At 46.0% G+C, this 23,301-nt stretch overlaps 3 protein-coding genes across 3 annotated transcripts; 2 read left to right on the top strand and 1 right to left on the bottom strand.

The window, feature by feature from the left end:
• The first annotated feature begins 49 nt into the window (after positions 1 to 49).
• On the top strand, positions 50 to 2,230 carry LOC120679793 (DNA-binding protein EMBP-1-like). The gene is made up of 2 exons (XM_039961448.1): positions 50 to 136; positions 294 to 2,230. Exons 1-2 carry the CDS (start codon positions 50 to 52, stop codon positions 378 to 380), a joined length of 174 nt encoding a protein of 57 aa, XP_039817382.1. The 3' UTR covers positions 381 to 2,230.
• Positions 2,231 to 6,053: 3,823 nt separating this feature from the next.
• LOC120677652 (tryptophan synthase beta chain 1) lies at positions 6,054 to 9,448 on the top strand. The gene is made up of 5 exons (XM_039958823.1): positions 6,054 to 6,452; positions 7,007 to 7,363; positions 7,541 to 7,983; positions 8,067 to 8,161; positions 9,039 to 9,448. The coding sequence occupies exons 1-5, from the start codon at positions 6,111 to 6,113 to the stop codon at positions 9,212 to 9,214; spliced, it is 1,413 nt and encodes a 470-aa protein (XP_039814757.1). The 5' UTR covers positions 6,054 to 6,110; the 3' UTR covers positions 9,215 to 9,448.
• Positions 9,449 to 10,003: 555 nt separating this feature from the next.
• LOC120677651 (homeobox-leucine zipper protein ROC7-like) lies at positions 10,004 to 14,812 on the bottom strand. The gene is made up of 8 exons (XM_039958822.1): positions 14,353 to 14,812; positions 13,117 to 13,400; positions 12,891 to 13,008; positions 12,145 to 12,780; positions 11,944 to 12,045; positions 11,095 to 11,856; positions 10,602 to 10,975; positions 10,004 to 10,440 (listed from the first exon to the last, which is right to left on the bottom strand). Exons 1-7 carry the CDS (start codon positions 14,443 to 14,445, stop codon positions 10,616 to 10,618), a joined length of 2,355 nt encoding a protein of 784 aa, XP_039814756.1. The 5' UTR covers positions 14,446 to 14,812; the 3' UTR covers positions 10,004 to 10,440; positions 10,602 to 10,615.
• Between the last annotated feature and the right edge of the window lie 8,489 nt (positions 14,813 to 23,301).

Raw genomic sequence — 23,301 nt, forward strand, 5'->3', positions numbered from 1 at the left:
GCCTGGGCGGGTGGCGCTTCCTAATGCCACCCCGAATTTAAACATTTGGATGGACTTTTGGAGCGCTTCTCCTGCAGTGCAGGAGGAAGCGAGTCGTGGGTTGGCACTGGCCCGGCGTGATAGTGTTACTCAGCTGGTATGATTGGACACGTCCTGAAACTGATTATATCGTGTGCACAATTGCTATAGACTGTCTCTTGATTCGGTGGTTTTGTTAGCTTATGCAAAGTTACAGCTTATAATTGAGTCTTATTCAGACCTATTTATTTGATTAAATATTCATATTTCTTCAGGTTGAACGAGAATTGAAGAGGGAGAGGCAAAAACAGTCTAACAGGGAGTCTGCGAGGAGATCAAGGTTACGCAAGCAGGTAGTATAGATTTTTCAGCTCACTATTGTTAACGCGATCAGTGTCACATGGACTCTTTATTTTTGGATAGGTGGTGTATTTGAGACAAAGTTCATCTGATTTATTTTTTATTTTGCTAGAGATGTTCATTGACATGACATACAAGAGGAAAGCAAATATTATTATGCTTTAAGTTAGTATATGGTATGCACACTGATATCAACTTTTTGGTTTCTTTTTTATTCTCTTGTAAGACTACAATGAAGAAGAGTGGACATATATGATGTATATGTCAGCACAGGAAGAGGAAGACAGAGTAGTGAAGTGAGCCTTCATATTCTTGTGACAATGCTTCACAAGTTAGCACCTGCAGTGAAATCAATGAATCTTTTTCCTTGTGACAGCTTATTTATTTTGTTCTCCCATTTTCCTTGTGTAGAATTTTAGAGAGTGGTAAAGGAACTGACCAATACAGTAAGAGTTCCAGCAATACTGTCTCAATAGATGAACTAGACAAACTATTCTACAATAGTTGTTGATGATGTTGTTTGAAAAATGAGCTCAACAGCTATATATATGTACAATTGCTGCTCTAAATTATTTTGCTATAACTGAAAAGTGAAACCTAATTTAAGGATATTTGCTTTGCCTGATAGAGAAGTATTTGATAGGATGTCTGCTTTTCCTGTTACATGAGTCTTGGAATAATTTTTCTTCCTATGTAGTAGTTTTGCATACATCAAGCAGAATATACAAGTGCCCGTGCATTGTCCGATTGCAGTATTGAGTTACATGTTAGATATGGTCCTCATATTCCTAAAATCGTAACATCTGCATTTCCATTTTAGATCCTTTGCTGGAAATGATTATAATCATTGGCTTACTGAATATGAGAAGGATGTAGAGAAAAAACACATGCTTGCTGTGCATATGTTCACCATATCGCCAGGTACAACTATATTGAATAAGAGCAAAGGTATATGATTCTCTGTACTTTTATAACTTGAAGTGATGTTTGCCACTTTGCATTGAAAATAAATTATAATACAATCTGAATATTACTTGCAATCAATATGCTCGATAAGTACTTTGTTGCCTTTTCTACCAAACCTATTTTATTTTCCTATTCAAGCAGACTTTTTTTTTGCAGTTCTATGGTTCACTCTAATTTCGACGCAAGCTTGACCGGACCTTCATGGTGCATGCCAACAGGTCGTCATGAGCTTGCTTGTTATATGTCAGTAGTTCTTAGATCTTGTGATTGCTGCGGCTCCAAGTTTGAGTCTCTAATTCTTCAATCTTCTTGATCATTTGGCAGCAACGAAAACTACCTTGGATCCTACTACTGCAGCTCAATTTGAGGATGACAAAGCAATCATGTGAGGCCCTAATTCTTCTTCATATTAAAAAGTTTCTGATGCCTATGTTTGTGCTTACCTGATTTGTTTAAGCCATTTGATTGCTATGTGAAATAACTCTCTGTCTTACCTCATCTGGTATCCTTGCAGTAAATTCTTTTAAGCTAAAGGGCTCCTGCAATGCATTTGGTACTATGCTTGGTCTCATGGAAGTAAAATGTGAAATTAGTTTTCATTTTCTCATACAATTCAGAGAGGATCTAACTGGCTGGGAGAAGGCAGCCGTGTGGATGTTGATTATGTTTTAAGCGTTGCCCCGGTGAGTCCTTTTCTTAATACCTTTTGTTCCTGGTGTTTTGGTCAAGTTACATGTTCATGTTGTGCCATTTTCATCTTGCTTTTCAGGTGCTCTGTAGTTTGTATCTTTTTCTCACAACAAAATAAGTTTTTTAGTGAAACGTTACCATGTTTCTCCTTATTTAATTTTAGTTGTGCTATCACACTGAATATAGTTCTTTCACATGCACTGTAACATTGAACTATAAGAATTCTATTGTTAAATAATTTTGTATGTGTCTCTCAATAGTAAATTTGACTACTAAAGTCTTATTACTTGCATGTGGAATATAAAATGTATCTTCATTAGTGCATATTCTTTCATATTAATTAGTTATTTACATAAGGATTGCCTATTTAAAAGGTCTGTGTGCTTATTCTTAGTAAATACTACTCATTTTATATGGATAAATGTTATTTCTCCTGTAATGTTGAATTGAAAATAACTTCATGTGTATGTCAGCTTTTTGCTTGCCCTAGGAGCTTGTGACTTGCAGCTTCTACTACTTGATTCAATAACCTTGAATAACAAATGTTTTACTGATCTCTTTATATTTATGATAGGGTCTTGACGAGGAGGAAGAGGTTTGAGATGTTGGATGAGAAATGGCTAATGGTGGTGGCTATCATTCATAAAACTAAAGTAGAGCTTGTCGTTATGAGTGCTATATTTGTAGCAAAAAAACTTTAACGTTACTTTAATGGTAAACCATGATGATAGCTAGGAGACTTCATCCATCGGAGGACATGTATCAAATACTTGGTGTAAATCTGCTGAAATATAGTGATTTTCTATTTCTTGGATTATGTGTACCATGCAAACTCCACTTATGAAATTCCCATTCTACATTGCCATGGTGATTCGTTTATTAGTTTATATTATATTATATTATATTAGATTCGATTTCTATGAACTTAACAAATATTTTTCAAATTTTTAGTAGTCATTTGATACAATCCAATTATTTTTATATAATGTTTCTTTAAATATGTGCTTGTGTCACGTGCACTTCCACTAGTATGTACAGTATATGTTTGCTTTCCCGGCTCCACGCATGCAGTCGATCTTTTTTATTTTGTTTTGAAAGATCCGGCTAAACCGGCTTATAAATATATTAATAAGGAGGAAGCAAGTACATGCAGTCGATCTGATCTCGTCCTTCCTCCACATGGTGATATACGTACAATCTGATGCCAGCTACCTAGCCAGCTAATAATAACAGCAGCTAGCAAGTTGCCAATGTTAAAAGCAATGTCAATCCTCTGATTGATTTTATTGGAGGAAGTATCTATCTTTTTTTTCTACATCCGCCCATCCCAAATTACAATTCTTTTTAACTTTTCTGGATGTATATATTTTACTACGCATCTAGACATGCACAATGTCTAGATACATAGCAAAAACTAGACAGGTTGGCGCGCTATGCGCGCCTATACCTAAAAGATTGGCATAAAGTAATAATGAAAAAAATGTTATCTCTGTTATGTTCAAAGCAACATCGTATCGACGCATTGAAGCAAATATAAAACTTACATTAAATCGGAATAGTAGTTCAGAGTTTGAGAGCGTGGCAATTACATGTATTGTAGTATAGAGGTACACATTACTTTTGTTAGGGATTCACTATTTTTTTGTGTTAGTAGGTATAATTGATGGATTAGTGTACATTGAATATTGCTTTTGGTAAGGAAAAAAAAGAGATAAGATTAGCAATGAATGAATAATTTGATTATATTTTGCGAGTTGATGAAGTGAAGCAAAGTCCAGAAAGCAGTAGGGTTACCATATGTGAAAGTAATTTACAAAGTCTAGTTATTATTTATATATATATATATATATAAATAATTAAATATATTTTATGTTTTCAAATAATAGAAGAAACATAATTTTTTGAAAAAGATAAAGAGACTCATTCAATAGAGCCCTGGTCCCATGTGGATCTTTTCTGAAAAGTACGTGGGACCCCATGAACAGTGAATAGTATGTGGTCCCACCTGATAGTATGGGTCCCACCTAAAGAGTACGTGGGTCCCACATGGATTCCACCAGAATAGTACATGGGTCCCACCGAAAGAGTACGTGGGTCCCACATGGGTCCCGCATGAACATTATGTGGGTCCCACGTGAGGTCAAGGTATGGGTCCCACCTAAATAGTACGTGGGCCCCACGTTAAGAGTACGTGGATCCTGCATGAATAGTACATGGGTCCCATGTGGGGCCACAGCTCATGAGAGGGCTCAAAATCTTGGCCCGTTAGTATATGTTATAGATTATATATTAAAAAATGAATTGTAATTTTGAACAAAAAGAGTACTTATGGATCGTGTATCACTAGAAACTAGGGCGCACCGTTGGTGCGCCAGCTTGAGCTGATCCAGTGGATTTCTTGTGATAGTATTAGTGCAAGCTATGTTTGGAGGTGGAAACGGTATACAATGGACATGGAGAGGGGGATTAATGAATCGAGGTTGCAGTTTGTGAATTTTATAAATAGAACTTAGTTTGTAACTATTGGAGAGTACAAGAGGTAGGAAGACTTTGTAAGATGTGGAGATCTTAGTTATAGGTTTGTGATTTTTGTAAATTGTATTGTAAATAGAATTTAGGTTGTAACTGTAGAGAGGGAATATGTTGTATTGAATAAGGAGGTGGTATTTGGAGCAATGGTGAATATATCGTGTATGGTATATTACTTATGATTCAATGGGTATTGGTAACTGTTGTACATTTTATTTTTGGAAATAACTAAGGCAAACAAATTATAATAATTGATTGTACATTTTTATTAAGGAATGAAGGTAGTGCAATTGTCAGTTTTTTAAAGTAATCTGATTTTTTTCTATTATTTTATCTTAGATCTGTATAGGAGTGTCGCGAATTTAAAATTTTGATCTATAGAAATATCGTATATTTTTAAAATCTGAAGAACTCTTGTGTAGGATGGCTTTTGATTTGAACGTGTTTTGGTCCTCGAATTATAGGTGGAAAGAGTATAAGTAACCCTTGTATTGTAATGAGCTGCATTGTGGTGGCTTGGATTTCATTAAAATCTGACGGTTATTTTAAAAGATTGCTTGAGAGGTGGGATGGACGGGGGGTTATATTTTACTGAAATCTGAGGTTTTTTTTGCAAGTTCGCAGAGAAGGAAGGGACGGCGGGCACGATTTCTATAAAATCCGAGGGGCTTTGCAAATTTGCCGGCCAGCCCAATCTGAGTCGTTCGTCGCGCGATCAACGGCTGAGAAGTGCTGCCGACGTGGCTCGATCTGGAGGCAAAAATTGCCCCCCAATTAGGTCTTTTAAAGATTTATTTGTGTGTGTAGTATCATTTAATTGTAGCTAGGTCCCCTAGAGTTGCACGTTAACCACGACCGAGAGATTAGTGGAGTTATGTATTTCCATCAATAGAGACGACGCCTAACAGATGGTCCAGATACACGCAGGACGCCGTGCGGCGCCACCAGCGAACATGATATCCACTCGCTCCTAAACAATTTACCCATCAAATCATGCAAGAAACCTCCTCCTATCACCGTCGCCAGGATCCCACGGTGGCCGACCTCCGCCGGCGTCGACCTCGCCGTCCCGATCCGCTGACGCCGGCGAGCGGGGGACAGCCCGGCCGATGTGGACGCCCACCAGCCGCAGAGACCCCTCGGCGAAGCAAAAGAAACGAGCGGCTGGCCTCGCACGTGCCTTCCTGTATTTTTTTCCCCCGTCGTCACGCTCCACCCGCCGCCTCACCAGAGGAGTCCCCCCCCACCACGGCACCACCCCTTCCGAGCTCCCGATCCGGTGGGCCCGCGCGCGATCCAGTCAACTCCGCCCCATCCTCCCTGCACCCGGCCCACCAGCACCGCCCGCGGAGCCACCGAGGGGGCGGGCGGGGCGCTCCGCGAGCCCGTGGACCGACCGTGCGCCTGGTCCACCCGGGCCGCCCTGGACCCACCTACCCCCTCGCGAAATTCCAAAGGCTACCACGATATATACCCGCCGCTCGGGTACCCGCTCCCCCCACCACCCACACCCGCCTCGGCCTCTCTCTATCCTCCCCGCCGCACCCATGGCCGCCGCAATCGGGAGCCCTAGCCGCGCCAGCGCCATCGCCCCGCCCCGCTCCGCCGCCCCCGCGCCCGCGGTGCTGAGAGTGGCGGCGCCCGCCGGCCCGGGGAGGAGGGGCGCGGTGGCTGCGGCCGCAATGCAGCCGGCGAAGGCGGCGGCCCTGGAGGCCGCCCCCGCGGCCGCGGGGCTTGGGAACGGCGCGGCGGTCGCGGGGATGGCCAGGCCCGACGCCATGGGGCGGTTCGGCAAGTTCGGGGGCAAGTACGTGCCCGAGACGCTGATGCACGCGCTCACCGAGCTCGAGGCCGCGTTCCACGCGCTCGCCACCGACGACGAGTTCCAGGTGACGCCGCCCGCCTCCTCCTTCTCCGACTCCTCTCTCTGTCGAACTTCCGATTCGCGGGATTCCCTAGTCGTTGGTGCTCGGAGATCCACTTTTACTCGTTGGGAGGAGTTGAGCGATTTGGGCACCCTCGTTCGATCGATGGGGGTTGTTTCACCTGATGGTTCCCTATGTGTGTGTGATTCACTGTACTTAGGGGATGCCGCAAAACAAATAAAATTGCCCCCTGAGTGAGTTTGATTCGCCGATTGCTTCGTTTCCTGTGTGTGGTCCCCTTCTACCACCCAAGCCCGTGTAGGAGCATACTGAAGAAGCTAGCGTTCCACTGTTTCTGATCAGGGGCAGGGACCTACACCAAGAGGATTTACAAAATCAAACCATAACCATAAATCTTCCTGTTTAATTGAAGAAGGCATATAATCTGTCAATATTTATAGCATTATTACCATATCCTGTGATCCTTCAGTCACGAGGAATGGCTGCCATTATACCATTCTACATTTATGGACAGCATTCAAGATATATATGTCTGACCCTGTTCTCATACTTTGCAGAAAGAGCTGGACGGCATCCTCAAGGACTATGTCGGCCGTGAGAGCCCCCTGTACTTCGCGGAGCGCCTGACCGAGCACTACAAGCGCCCTGATGGCACAGGTCCGCTCATCTACCTCAAGAGGGAGGATCTGAACCACACCGGTGCCCACAAGATCAACAATGCCGTGGCTCAGGCCTTGCTCGCCAAGCGGCTTGGGAAGCAGCGCATCATTGCCGAGACCGGTGCTGGTCAGCATGGTGTTGCCACTGCCACGGTGTGCGCCCGTTTTGGGCTGCAGTGCATCATCTACATGGGCGCCCAAGATATGGAGAGGCAGGCGCTCAATGTTTTCAGGATGAAGCTTCTTGGTGCAGAGGTATGGTGAAAACATCCATCTTTCTTAGATTAAGTGTGGACCTGCAACAGTAGTACTTATATTAAGAAAAGCATCCTCTATGAGTAGCATCATCATCTTTGCCTTTTGCAGTATTTGTTGTTAGATATGGGCACACTTTCCTCATCAATTTGTTGCTTCCTTTTTGCTGAATAACAGGTCAGGGCAGTGCATTCTGGGACAGCAACCCTGAAGGATGCGACTTCGCAGGCTATCCGCGACTGGGTCACTAATGTGGAGACCACACACTACATCTTGGGCTCGGTTGCTGGTCCGCACCCGTACCCAATGATGGTGAGGGAGTTCCATAAGGTTATTGGCCAGGAGACCCGGAGGCAGGCCATGGACAAGTGGGGTGGCAAACCTGATGTGTTGGTTGCCTGTGTTGGTGGTGGATCCAATGCTATGGGCCTCTTCCATGAGTTTGTTGATGATCAAGATGTGAGACTGATAGGAGTGGAAGCGGCTGGTCATGGTGTTGACACTGACAAGCATGCAGCAACTTTGACAAAGGGTGAAGTTGGAGTTCTCCATGGCTCAATGAGCTATTTGCTGCAGGATGATGATGGACAAGTTATTGAACCCCACTCCATCAGTGCAGGGTAAGTTTGATTCATGTTTACAAACATTCACTGGACTTTTGTGTTACACAATGCAAGCTAAGTATCCATTTTTTGAATCATAGGCTGGACTACCCTGGTGTTGGACCTGAGCACAGTTTCTTGAAGGATATTGGACGTGCTGAGTATGACAGTGTGACAGATCAGGAGGCACTGGATGGTATGTTTATCTCTCTATACCTTAGCATCTTTTGTAATGTCCACCAATTTTGTCTAGATGATGTCCAATCTACGTACTGAATGCTGATAGCATCAGGTTGATGGTGTGAACTTTGAACAACCTGATTAACGGCATGTACATTTTGAGTTTTCCTGATGTAAATGGAGCAAGATCCTGGTCTACATAAGTATTTCATCCCAAAAAGCCTGTTCGTTTAGCCTCTAAAATTTGTCCCACAAAGACTATTCACCCAGCATTCAGACCATTATAAAAATCTCCAATTCACGAAGTCCGAGCAGCCTGTTCTCGTGCCCCGAGCCAGCCAGGTCAAACAACTAAATCGAAGCCCAAAAGTCTGACGCAGAACACTCTAACATTTACTCCTGTTGTACTTGAGTTAACCGATGCATGCATTTAGTTATGGACTTGGTAATCCATCCGACATCTCAGCTTGCAATGCAAATTAAGGATACTTAATAGGGGTATCAAGTACATTTTACGATCTTACTATTCTATCTTGAGATTTTCTAACCGAACAGTCTTTTTGGGGACGGAGCGAGTAGCAATAATAAAAGTTACTAGGGGTGTCAACTGTCTACTAACATCAGTACAATCGCTGTTTGTCCATTTGGGCCTCAAATTATTATTTTGAAAATCCTAGTGGTGGCACCCCATGTGGAGTGCTTCAAATTGCTGGAAAATTTTAATCAGTGAAGGCATCACATGTGCAGTATTTTAAATATGTAGAATCAGCAAGATGTGATTCATGGGCTACCTTGAGAAGCCAACGAATCACATCTTTTCAGTAGTGTACCTACAATTTTCTGCCCTGAATGCTATGTTGAGTATCTGATCCCATGATGGCATTCACATGCAGCTTTCAAGCGCGTCTCTCGTCTGGAGGGCATCATCCCCGCCCTGGAGACCTCCCACGCCCTCGCCTACCTTGAGAAGCTCTGCCCGACCCTGCCCGACGGCGTGAGGGTGGTGGTGAGCTGCAGCGGACGAGGAGACAAGGATGTGCACACCGCCAGCAAGTACCTCGAAGTCTAAGCACCAAAGAGGAAGGCTGAACGAAGACTTTTCCATGTCAGAGTTGTGAAGGGTCCGATGATAATTTAGCGTTGTTCATTCGGATAAATTACCCAATAATACCTGGAAGCTTGTATTGTATTAGCTGGTAGCGCCTTTGTTTTTTGTTGTTGTCCTGTTTGTTTGTTTGTTGTCTTGTATCAGAATGATGTTGACGTGGATAACTGAATAAATAAATGCCAAGCTTTCTCCTAAGCCCTCCGCTGCTGCGAAGATTGCTCGTGTCTGTTAGTAACTCTGATGGTTGAGATTTGAGAAGATCTGTCTTTGTGACGCTGTTTGCAGTTGATTCGTTGCTTCTGAGTTGGTAAGGTGATCTAATTGGGCTTTGTTTGCTGAACCGGTTTCTGCGCTTGACTGCAATCTTGACTGATCTCGATATGTTTTCAGTGGTTGATGCCTGAAGCCGTCGCTTTGTGATGTCCATTCCTGTTGATTCGTCGTCCTGTTGCGGCTGGGTAGGTAAGACTCAAAAGGTGATCGATTTGGACTTGGTTTACCGAACCAGTTGCCGCGCTTAGCCGCAATCTGGCTGTCGACATCTTTTCGATCAGTGGTTGATCCCTTCTGCTGTCTGAAAAATTTTCATGATCTTTCAGCTGGGTCGTCTTCCTCGTGCGGTTCTGGTGTCGAGCCTGCCGAACTGAACAAGTTGGCTTGTTCTGGTGCGACCACGCACTTGCAGTACCTTTTTCAGCGGTTGAGCCCTCACGCTGTCTGCAAACTTTCGTAGGTCAAAAGGAACGAATGTTGCAAAAAAGAAAGAGAGTCCAATTAACCTGTTCAAACTTCTGCAATATCCAAACTCAAGTAGAATCAACCTCCATGCACGCAGAGAAGAGAACACAGCAGGTACAGACACATTACAACGGAAGAACTAATCCAAACTAAAAGCTATGCTTGCATGGTCTAGCTAGCTGCTAAGCTGATGAACTTGTACTACAACCCCTGGAGAAAAGAGTGGCAGGTCGATCGAGGAAGAGAGTCAATGCCCGAACCAACCCCCTTGCAAGGTGTTGCGCCCCTCGCCTACTACCTCTGAATCAGAAGGGCAACACCTTGCAAGGAGAGCACGCGGTGCGTTCTTGACTCCCCGCATTGCCGGATCCTCCCAAATTTATCTCGATTCCATCTGATTTGATTTTGGTTCGACCCGCTCTTCATCCGTCTCCAGATTTGTTCATCCCCTGCACCCACCGAATTCCAAGCGGAATTCATCATCAGTAAATAAAAGATTTTGGTTCGAACTTTATTCGGTCAAGCGGAATTCATCATCAGTAAATAAAAGATTTTGGTTCGAACTTCATTCGGTCAGGCATTCAGGCGAGGAAGAAGAACGGGTGCTAACCATAGGGGTGGTGATCACCGGCCGCCGCCGGCGGTGTCGGCGGCGAGGGCGGCCTTGATGCGCTCGACGGTGCAGGCGATGAGGCTGTTCACGGTGGCGACAGAGCCCAGGGAGAGCTTGGCGGTGGGGACAGAGTCCACCAGGATCTGGAACGCCACGGTGAGGAGCGACCCGCCACCGGTGGCGCCGGCGCCGGGCCCGTCTGGCAGGATGGCGAACCCGGATGGCAGCAGCGCCACGTAGTCCGGGTCCCCGCCATTGAGCACCACGTTCATGGCCACCACGTCCACGGGCGCGTAGATCACGTAGGAGCCCGTCGCGTCCGTGCAGCACTCCTGCAGGATCAGCATGTTGCTCTGGTTCGAGTTGGCGTTCTGCGTTCAAAACATCCATGGCCATGGCAGCACCAATTGCCTCGTCAGATCAGATGATGAGCAGGGAAGAGGAACTATTAGCTTACTGGTACTACGGCAGGTGATCTGGATCGACGTACGTTGACACGGAGGAGAGAGACGGCGTTGCCCTGGTCGCGGCCGTTGGCGATGTGGGCCATCTCCTGCACGTCGCCACCGTTGGACAGGATGTCCCACTCGCTGCGGGTGGCGTCGTCGCGGAGGAAGCTGAAGACGCGCGCGGGCGGCACGGGGAGCCAGAAGGAGGTGGCGGCGTTGAGGATGATGCCGGGCGGGCGGCCGGGGTCGTCCACGCTCTTGCGCGTCATCACGCGGACGTCCTCAGGGCCACTCCCAGACAGCGTCGTCCACTGGTGCGTCGTTGACGCCGTCACGCCGCCGCAGAAGCTCGCCACCATCCGCTCCGCCAGCCGGAGCATGCTCCGGCGCCCCTCTGCCGAGGTCACCACGCCCGCGTCACCGGCCGCGGGCACCGCGGGGACACCGCTGGCCATGGCGCTGGCGAGGCGCTCGCACTGTCGCTCCAGCGCCGCTGCCCACCGTCGCGCGCCAAACGCCAGCCCGGAGCTCACCAGCGGGCGGTACAGTTCGTGCACCATCGCGTCATCCGCCTCCGCGTGCTCTACCCACGTTACGCGGGAGTAGCCGTTCGGCATCTCCTGGATCAGGCAGCCTGAGGGGCGGCGCCGCCCGCGCGCGCCCGCTGCCCCACCTGCGCGCAGGCCGTCGAGGGACACATCCACCACTGCCCAGCCGCCGTCTGGGTGCTGCTTGCAGTAGCGCACAAACTGGCTCTCACGGGTCGGCACCAGCGGCGACGGCATCTGGAACTCCGCTGTCATCTGCATCCATTGATCGTCTGTATTAGTAACAAGAAACAATCAATGTGATCAAATTGAGATGAACAAAATTAGAACTTTTCACACTACCAGCTGCAGCGCGCCATTGTAGTTACCGGCGACCCCGGTGGAGAGCACCTCAAGTGTGGCAGCTCGCGACACGATGCTTGAGAACAGCGTCGACCACTGGTTCTGCACACCATGGATGGATTGATTAGCACTCTCAAATTGTATACTGATGTGAAGTTAGAAGGAAATTAGAATGCCAACTTTTACTAGCTAGTTGCTTACCACGTCCATGAGCATCTCAACCAGGTTGACGTGGTTCATGATGACAACGACAGTCTCCCGTGAGGCCTCCGAGCGGAGCTCTGGGGATTTGGGGCCAACACCCCTGGGGAATCCACGAGCGTACTCCTCCTCATTGAGAGTTTCAGGGGCAGCACCATCAACGAGGGCAGGGACCCAGAGCGGCTCGCCGAGCTGGGCCATGCGCACCAGCTCCTCCATTGCAGCCACGGCGAGCTCGATCACCAGCGGCTTGTCAAATCCTGCCGCAGCTCCATGATGGTGGAGGCTGCCAAACATGTCCCCTGCTCCGGTGATGAGGTGGTGGGTGGAGAGCGGCGGCGGGTACTGTGCCGCAACTGAGGAGATGTTGGATGAGTTGGGCAACATGCTGGCAGCAGGCTTGCCGACATACTTGGCAGCAATGGCGGAAATGCGGTCAATCTCATCGCGGAGGCGCATGTTCTCAATGCGAAGATGGTGCTCGTCGAAGGACATCTCCCCGATGACGGCGGTGGCTGGTCCGCCACAGTTGGGGCAGGCAGCATTGGTGAGTGCATCCTTGTATCGCGCGTTCTCAGCGCGCAACTTCTCATTCTCTGCCCGCAGCTGCGTGTTCTCCTGCCGCTCCTGCTGCGTCTGCACCACCCATCATTGCAACGCCAATGCCATTCCATTAGCACGAAGCAACATATAGCATGCAGCGCAATGAAAAGATACTGATGAGAAATACTGCTGTGTCAGCATACCTTCATCTGGGTGCGCTTGTTCTGGAACCAGAACTTAACTTGGAGAGGCTCCAGGCCCAGCTCCCGGCTCAGCTCCTTCCTCTGCTTATCATCAGGGTGAGGGAACTCCTTGAAGAACCTGCATCATCCATAATGTCAAATACTGATGAGAAAGGAAAGCGCATGTGTACATGTATCACAAGCTACTCCATTGAGAATTTGAGATCAGATGGAGTGATGGACTTACGCTTCCAGCTCCTGGATCTGGTGCTGGGTGTGGCGGTGGTAGCGCTTCTTGCGGGGCCTCTGAAGGCTGAGATCCTCCTCCTGCAGCTCCTCCCCGCCAGAGCCCGATCCTATGCCGCCCTCCATGTTGTCGCTGCCGGACTTGCTCTCCATCAGCAACTCATTGTGGTGTGGGTCGGGCGCGTCACTCCCGGTTGTGGCCGCCTGCTGCTGCTGGCCATGGTTCTGATGCTGCTGCTGGTGCTGTTGCATCACCGCGAGCTGATGCTGTCCATCCATCATATTCTGCATTACACATTACAATTTCAGCTGCAGTTTCATCTCAAGCACAATTAACCGACATAACTTAAACCCAACATGAATTGAAAAAGAAAAACATGCTGGTGGTTCTTCGGCTTGATCTTACATCACTCTTCTTCAACTGCTACCTCTACATTTTTTTGAAACAAAATTTTCTGAAGGTATATCATTGTTTCAGAAGAAGGTAGACAAACAGCAAGTACTGCAGTACATTTGCAAGACCAAGGACTCTTGTACTACTACCTTAGGTAGAAATAAAAACAGGAGCGCATGCATTTACTTGTTGGAGCAAAACGTGCAAGGTTTTAAGATGCCAGCATCTGTACTGACTTGTAAAGACAGTAGGAAGTTTCAGTACGCACTGGGGGAGCAATAAATTCCAGAAAGTACTGATTAAGTTGTCAAGAAGGAGCGATTAAATCCATAAGAGTAGCACGGCTCCTTACGCTTGATTGAGAAATAAAGGATGCCCCAACTTGAACATGTATATTCAAGTATACAGCTGGTATATATATATGCAACAGAAGCGCTGCACCAACCATGCATTTCTCAATCTCTGGTGAGTGATGATGAGTAATTGAGTATAATGGAAGCGCAGTAAGCAATGCAGCAGATTAATCCTGGAGATACGATACGAGGCCCGCGCTTTTGGCATTTAATCAACTCCTACTTAAATGCCCGTCTTCCCTTTCATTTCTATAAATAAATACGCCGCATAGATGAATTCATTTTAAGGATGGGCATAAACCACTCAATTTCTCCTACTATTACTAGAGAAAGAGAAGTGGGGTTTAAGAAATCTTGACATTGATGAGAGCACAGATTCATGGATGAAAAATAAAACATGAATAGAAGCACAGATACGGAGCAAGAGTTTGCATACAGAGAGGTTGTTGGGATGATGGCGCGAGCCAGGTGACGAGGATTGCCGTGTTACCTGGCCGAGGGAGGCGGCGTAGCTGGCGAGGCCGCCGATCCTGCCCGCCGCCGGCATGTTCCGGCCGGCCGGGATCATCATCCCGCCGGGCATATATAGCTCGCTATACTCTCCTCCGACCACGAACCCTAGCTATAACCTCACCATGAGCGCGCCTGCCCGGCCCATTCCTCGCTCGCTCCACCGACCGTCTCCGAGCTTGGATCTACGCCTCTGCAACCAGGTCGGCAGTCGGCACCTCGCTGGCTAGCTCCGATCCGATCTTCTTCTTCTCCTTCTTCACACACGCGCGAGCCGATTGATCGACCCCGAGCTCGCCGATAAAACTGTGAGAGATCGAGTCTAGTGAGAGACGAGGACGTCGGGGGAACTAGCCAGCGAGGAGGGAGGGAGAAAGGGACGGCGGCGATGGAGATGGGGGGATTGGAGGAGGAAGACGAAGTGGTGGCGGTGGGGAGGGGAAGGGTGGGAGGTGCCGTATTGAATACCGGAGTTATTGCGGAAGGGAGCGAGATGGTGCAATGGCATTCAATGTCGGCGTGGAGGTATTGCATGACACACAGCAGCAGCCTGCTGCCTCTCTCTCTCACTGCTAGAGAGAGAAAGTATGAGGAGAGAGAATGGGCCGGAGTGAGCGTCGTCCATGGGTAGATGTACCGTCTACCGTGGGTTGACGCTTGTACGTTTTTTCTTTTGCGAGGAACGCTTGTACGTATATCTATGAGCATCTAGAGTATACCATCTTGTGTACTCCCTCCATTTTCTCTCTTTTTTTTAAATTAAAGGCATGAGCGCTGTCGCATCATTTAAAAAGAGAAAGCAATTGTACATTACACGCCGAAGCGAACGCCACCACACACAAACAAATACACGCGAACAACGCACACAACAAGACACTACACCACCACATTCTGGGAGGAGCCAAACAAACCGCCGCAACCCGCGCCGTCGTCACCAACGCTGTGTCACAGCCAAAGCCGCAACCCGCTGCGAGCACAAGTGGCCACCTGAACTCCACCATGAACTATCACCAACAAGCTGCCCACACAAGGTCGTCGACCTCCCTGCGCAGACGTTGCTTCGGCAGAAAACTCCCGTCGTAGCACCAATGAAACCACCGATCCTGGCCACTCTGCGTGGGGGCCTCGCCTCACCCACCGCCTCACACTCCTCTGCCAAGGACTTAGATATCTGAAACTACAAAGAAAGCAACACCTCCGCCCAGCTATCACCGAGATCACCACTGCACCAAACGTGCCAACCCGAGGCTACACCCCCATGGGCCCTCCACACCTCCCTGCCAACACGGACCAAATGCACCACCACCGCCACAACGCACAGGCAACACCACCAGCCGACCACCACTACTGCCACAGGCCGAGACGGGTCTCTAGATGCGGCGCCTCCAAGAAGGACACGACACCAATGGCGCTGACACCGCACGTCCAGAGAGGACCATGTTTTCACACTGAGACCCCCGCGCTGTAAGAACATGGTAGCCCTCAATGATGCCCTCAGCGGGGGAAACGACGCCCGAAGAACGCCGTCACCACTGTCACCGAACAGTGAAGGCTTTCGCCCGGAACCACACCATGCCTACCGCACACTCTCGACCAAAACAGTAGCCCGCTCCCCACCGCAACCACAACACCTCAGTCGGGAGAAGCTCAGCACCGCTCGAGGCACCACCACGACACCACCAACAAGCACCTGCAGCCCCCGACCCCACCACCTATGCGGTGCTAGACCAGCGTCTTTGTCGAGGGAAAGAAGAGGAGCACCCACCACCTTGTCGAAGCACCCGTTGCTCGTGCGCCGAACACCGCCAGCCCACCATCTCCAAGCCACCACGGCTCAGGTCAGGCAGCAACCAGGGAGTCCCTGGCCACGGCCGTCGCCGGCACCACGCACCAGCCAAAGCCACCGCCGGTCGGCACCATCCCTGAGCGCCCCCACATCAGCCGCCGTCGCCGCCACCACGCCGACCGCCGCTGCCGCTAGGGCCATCCGCACCGGCCACGGCCACCACCTTCGTCACGAGCGACGACCGCTGCCCCCGCCACGCACTGCCGCACGCCCCAGCCGCGCAAGCCCCAGATCCGGCCAGAGCGGCACCGGATCTGGGAGCCCGACCTGCCGCCACCGCCAAAGCCGCCGGTGAGAGGAACTCCGGCCACCTGGACGGCCGCGCCCGCCAAAGCCGCTGGAGGGAGGGGAAGAGGAGCCCGCCGCCGCCTTCACCGCTGCCGCGTAGGTTGCCGGCGGACCGCTCCGGTGGCGGCGCGGCTGGAGGGGCGGGACGCGGCGGCAGCTAGGGTTAGGGAGCCCGCTCGGTCGCCGCGCGGGGGCGACGCGAGCGGGATGCTCGGCTTGGGAGTGATGACCGGTCGAAGAAGTTTACTCCCTCCATTCTCTTATGATAGTCTTATAGTCCTATTTGCTTTTGATAAGGACCATGACAATAAATAGCACCAGTAACAAGGAGTTTCTAGCAAAAACATTGGAGGACTAGCAAAAGGTTTTGTGTTACATTAATTACATGATAAGCAAGGTTGCTTTTCCTTGGTCATTGTGTCAAGGTGAAATAGGACTATCAATAGAGAACGGAGGGAGTACTAGCTATAGCTATAGTGAATGATACTAGTAGGCCGTCTGCAATGATTAGCTATTTAGCTAGCTAAATTTGATGTGGCAACAAAAAAAAAGTAGGAGAGAATAGTCACTAGCGACTAGCAAATACTGATCTATTTCACGTATTTCAAGAATATGTGAGAAGAGCATGTGTGTCCAATAGTATAAATTAGTCTTTTGTTTTCTCTCTTATTTCTACATCAACAAACTAAATAGTTAATACTAGCTATTATCATTGCGGATGCTCGTATAAAACTGAACTGGGCTCCATCTCCTCTCTCTCTCCTCCATGCAGGGGCAAGTATGCCATGGGCGTTGTAAAAACACAAGCAGTAGGTGCGTCTTTTTTTCATCAAGACAAAAAAAATCTGATACGTTCGCATATTCATACTAGTACATGTCTTCTTTTTTTTACTTTGGCACCCATTTCCGATCGACACATGTAACGTATTATCCCAGGTGGCATCTGATGTGTTAAAATCTGGTTGTACCAGATACTCGAATGGTCGATCCCAAGTTGGACGTTGACACCTGCACATTGTGTTCCTGTAACGCCGATATTAATGGAAAAAAACTGGCAGGTTAAGAACTGAAGGATAATAATGCATGATAGATTTAGCGGAGGCCAATACAATTTTAGAACATACGCAACTCGGAGCGTGTTTCTTGCAACTACATGACCGTTTAATGGAATCAAACTACATGACGGTCTTAGTTGTTGCAGTTTTTTTAATTAATTAGCGGGAGATTGTTCAAATAATCTACTCTTCGTCCTAAATTTGTTCAAATAATCTACTCTTCGTCCTAAATTATTAGTCATCTTGATTTTTCTAGATACATAGATATCTAGGTGCATAGCGAAATCTATGCACCTAGAAAAACTAAAACGACAAATAATTTCGAACGGAGAGAGTATATCTCGCATTTATATGAATTTCTCAATTTTCATTAGAGGGTAAAGTTTTTATTTGGATTTTGTTTATAAATGTATATCGGGCAAGGCTAGTTCTACTGGCAGCATTTTATTAATTAATGAAAAAATACCATTAGAAATTTCACATTCATATAGCATACAAAACAACATCCTATATATATATATATATATATATATATATATATATATATTAGTCGAGAAATCTATGTTCTATGAGCTGTATGTGTCCATTTTGGTATACTCTTGAGATATGCTTACCATTATTAATCTTTCCCCAGGTATATTGGTAGATCTAAATTTGTCCACTATTTATTGAGAAAACAACTCATCAGAGGCAACCCAATTGGACTCTCTTTTGACTAGATGCAAATCAAGGATTGAGGTTCAATACCAACACAGTAAATAGTAACAACTAAAGGTTACAACCTGATCGCATTCATACAACATTCAAAACATCCTACAAATATATGCCATATATATCTTAGCAGAGAAATCTGGATTATTAGTTGTCTTAGCAGAGAGCTCTCTTGTGATGTGCTTGTCAATTGTTAATTTTCTCTCCGTCCATACTTGGTAGCTCAAAATTTGACTAGTATTTATTGAGTAGAAAATAACTACCTCATCAGAGCCAGGTGATTTAGGCTCTTTTTGACTAGATACTGTTAGAAAACTAGGCAATTTTTGGCACATTTTAATTCCAAATATTATTACTAATTTCATGACATAAATTAATTATCTTGTGTAGCAAATATGTGCTTGTGTTCATGTTAATCTCACTAATAAACACAATCAAAATAATAAACCAGAGATGGTTTAAAATGTACCCGGAGCCGGGACCAGTGCTGGAGGCACTGGTTGCGCCGTTTCAATGACTGGACATTGTGTCGGTTAGGACTGTTTGATGTAGCCGAACTAAGTCAATAATGTAGTGCAGATGACCAAAACCTGATTTGCCCGCTATCCCGAGCAGGCATGATCTTGGTCTGTTCTCGCCAGTATCGTGCGAGCAATTGAGGGAGAAGGGGGAGGTCTTCTAAGCAGGAGTAACCGCGCAAATGCACCGGTTTCAGCGAGACGAGCGAGCGTGCGCACGTGGCTCGCCAATCTCCTCTCACCAACTTTCACAAGAGGTGTACACAAGGTCCACCACTTAAGTCGGTTGAGATCCTCCTCAAATACCCATACGAGATTAAGTACTTGATTCTCTAGCATTTATGAGTGAGCTTTTAATTCTTTAATTACAAATAAAATTAAATGGGTCACGCCTATAAATTTCAACAGATACAAATCATGGACAATAATGATACCACGCTTACCAATAAAGCTTCAACATCAACACTTATTAAAAGTTAAGCTACAATTTCAATCTGATGGACATCCAGATACTAGTATACAAATAACATCCTATAAACATATTCTATATATCTTTTAGTCGAGAAATCTATGCTCATGAGGTTTATTGTTCCTTTCATTTTGGCTTCAAATATGCTGTGGTGGTCATTAGTTTTGTCTCCATGCATATTTGGTAGATCTAAATTGGACTACAATCTACTGAGTAGAAAATAACTTGTTGGAGGTAACTTAGACTCTCTTTCGACTAGCAAGATGTATATCATGAGCAATAGTGATACTGCGCTAGTATTTGCTTTCAGAGTCTATAGAGCACCAACATTTAGTACTCCCTCCATTCACTTTTGATAGCTATATTTCACCTTGACACAATGACCAAGGAAAATAACCTTACTTATCATATAATAAATGCAACACGGACTTTTTTATTGGTCCTCCAATGTTTTAACTGGAAACTCCTCGTTACTAGTGCTATTTATTGCCACATCCCATGCCAATAGCAAATATAGCTATCATTTATGAACATTTGAGTTTTTGAAATATAGCTATCAAAATTGAATGGAGGGAGTATAAATTAAAGATGGCAACAGGTAAAATCCGTGTGGATATCAACTTCATAAACTGTACCCGCATGCTAAAATCCGCGCCCGCGACCCACAACGGGTAGGAAACGAAACCTGTACCCGCTATCCGCCGCATACCCGCAAGTTTTAGAAAATCAAGCACACGAGCACATTTTAATAGCATGTAAATAATAATATGCACCTCTATATCTCAGCATTAATAAATTATAATCTAATAAGCAACACATCAACGCCATTTATTTGAGAAAGAAAATAAATCTTAGCAAATAAATAAACTAGTCTCATACATAATACATCACAAGAGTCATTGTTTGCGGGTTTGCGGATTTGGATATCAATTTTTCAAACCCATTTGAAGATACCCGTTGGATTTAGAGTTGTACCCGCGCCCGTACCAGCGGGCACAAACTCAGACCCGTATCTGCACCCGTCGGGTTTGGTATCCACGGGTACGCGGATATTTCGTACCCGTTGACATCTCTAGTATAAATTGTTGCAGCTAAAGTTTTAACCTGATCACATTCATATAGCATACAAAACGTAATCCTATAAATATATATGTGACATAACATCTCAATAAAACATTTGGTGCAACCACCTTCTCGGTAGAACGTGAAAACCCCTTCAAAAAATCATATTTGCAAGTATTCAAAAAATTTGAAACGATGCACATCACAATACATCATTAGATGTACTTTGTCATAAAAGTAGGGATGCAAACGTTTTGTAAAAATTTATATGAAAATGTGAAATTCCACGTGCATGTATACATTAAATATGTTATTTCCATTTAACTTTTTATATTTAGTTTCCATCCTAACTTTTGTCACAAAGTATACCAATGCATGCACTATGGATGTGCATTATTTTAACTTTCGTGAATACTTGCAGATACAATTTTTAACAGGTTTTCATATTTCCACCGAGAAGATGGTTTGCACCAAATATTTTCTCATCTCTCTCTTGGTCAAGAAATCAATGATCACTATGAGCTGTGTTATGTGTTCAATGATCACACTCGAGATATGCAGGTGATATTCAATTTTGTCACCATGTATATTTGGTGCCTCTAAATTTGACAACTATTTATAGAGTAGAGAATAACAAAGGAAACTGCCATGGACTCTTCTGACTGAATGCAAACCATGGAACTTCAACTTTTCAAAATTGAACTTTGAACGTTTAGTTCCCCCTTTTTGCGGATAAGGCCCCGTTTAGTTCTCAAAATTTTTCAAACCAGCATGATTACCTGTTTAGTTTCAAACCATGGTACCCCTTTTTGCGGATAAACTACTTCAACTTCGAGCTGCACGGTACGTGCATGTACATATGCAGTACACTCCCTGATCCCATCATTTCTTTTATAAAAAAATTCTACAAGTTTAACTACACATGTGGGGATTGAGGAACAAGACAATAGTAAAAGCCATGATTCCAGAGAAAGTTGAACTTGTGTCAACATCGAGATAATTTGTATATTTAGTGTGCTCTAATATATAGTTGGAGCTGATATACATTCTTGTGGTGGGTCCTACTGCGAGACTGTTTAAAAGTGACCTTTTAAAAAAATCATTCCAGGATAAAAAATGCAGTTACTCATGGTTCATCACAGTTGGTTGTGAATGTATTCTTTACCTTGACAAGCATAATTCTATTGACTTACCATTATTTTCTTTAGCAAAAATTAAGGTAGTGTTTCGTTTCATTACCCATATATATGTGCCTTGGCTCTTTGGGCTGCTGTTCTGATCAGTAGTGTGAGAACCGCCCAATTTGATACTATTTTAAACGAACCGCCGGTCATTATCATCCAGATGAGAGTTAACACGTGCTTGCCAGAGCGCGTGCCACGTGTTATCCCACATCTAGAGACACGAATAACCGACACGTCATTCATCCAAAATAATATCAAATCCGGTAGTCCCGGTATGTGCTCCAACATACGCCCAGGATTCAGCATATGCACATACCGTTTACAATCGAATACATTGCCAAATAAACCACTAAGAGCAGTTTTATACAAACAGAGTTCACAGCTTAATATTACAAGTTCAACATAGGTGGGTTTCAAACTTCTCTTACAAGCCTTGGGCTCACGAAAGTCATATTAAACAGAAATATAAAGTTTATTGCATTACATACTCTCACGAAGCTCAGATACGATAAGTACTTACTAAAGTAATGATGCCCTGCTCAAGGACACCACTACAGCCACCACGACCTATTCTTCCCCCGCGTTTGGATCAGCGGGTAGAAATGGCCGAACACCACTTCGGGCTCACCTGCAACTAGGTTTAGAAAGCAACCTGAGTACGAAAGGTACTCGCAAGACTTACGCGATTACATACACAAGGATCATGCAATGGCTCTAGTAAAAGCTTTAAGGTTAAGTAATTATTGCATAAGCATTAGCTCTATATACTTTCACCTATCAGAATTGATTAATGTTGCCCAAACCCTTAAACCATTTTAGTAAATTAAGAGCATACAAACTAATGAGGCACAGAGGTGCCATCAACCATTTCCAACATAACCGAAACTTTCTACGAAGAGTTCAACGGACAAAGAGCTTGCTCATAACCGAGAGCGCGGCAATTCGAATTGATTATAACCTTGCAAGGGTGTACTACTTTACCCACACGACGCAAGGACCATGCGACTCACCCAACCCGCTAAAGTTGGATAAGAGGGTACTCGCATCAACCGTTCCCAACATGGCTCAATCATTGAAATCTTCACACCTAGCTTACGCGTAGAGACTTAGTTTCCACCGGGGACATCTCTAAACTTTCCTACTCGCAGGTCCACCCGGGGACACCTCTAAGCCTCTCTGCATAGCCCTTGGCCACGTATCTAGGACTGTACATCAATGACCAAGTCAAGGAAGGTAATTGGCTTATCCGTTCCATTATATTGGATATGTGGTAGCACGAAAATGTGCTCAAAGCCGACGTCATCCACGAACGGTCCTTAAACGATCCAAGCAGACTATGCCCATGTGACTCCATTCACTAGGCCCTACCATTCTGCTCAAACCTCGATACTACCAACCTCTTAACAACCCAACCGAAACAGTGCGATCAAGGATTATCGGTAAGTGTGATCCTCCAAACTGTTCCTGTCTAGCGAGCAATAGGAGTACTCTAAGCAGGGCTAAGCATCTAGTCAAGTTAAGTTATTAACTAACTAACTAGTGCCAAGAACAAGGATAACAAATCAAGGAAAGGTAATGCATGGAAGCAGGTACAAAAGTGCAATACATACATACTATATAAATCACGCAACATTACCCGGTGAGGTAACTAACTAACTCAGATTAAATAGGAGCAATGAATCATGCTTAGCTGCTTGCCTGGGTTAACTTCAGACTCGACCACGAACGGGACTCCGGGTTCAGGCTCCACGGACTCGGCAGGTTCCACGGGTTCGTTCTCCGACGATTCGGTCACT

The sequence above is a fragment of the Panicum virgatum genome, chromosome 6N (genome assembly GCF_016808335.1).
Source record: "Panicum virgatum strain AP13 chromosome 6N, P.virgatum_v5, whole genome shotgun sequence".
Taxonomy (NCBI): Eukaryota; Viridiplantae; Streptophyta; class Magnoliopsida; order Poales; family Poaceae; genus Panicum; species Panicum virgatum.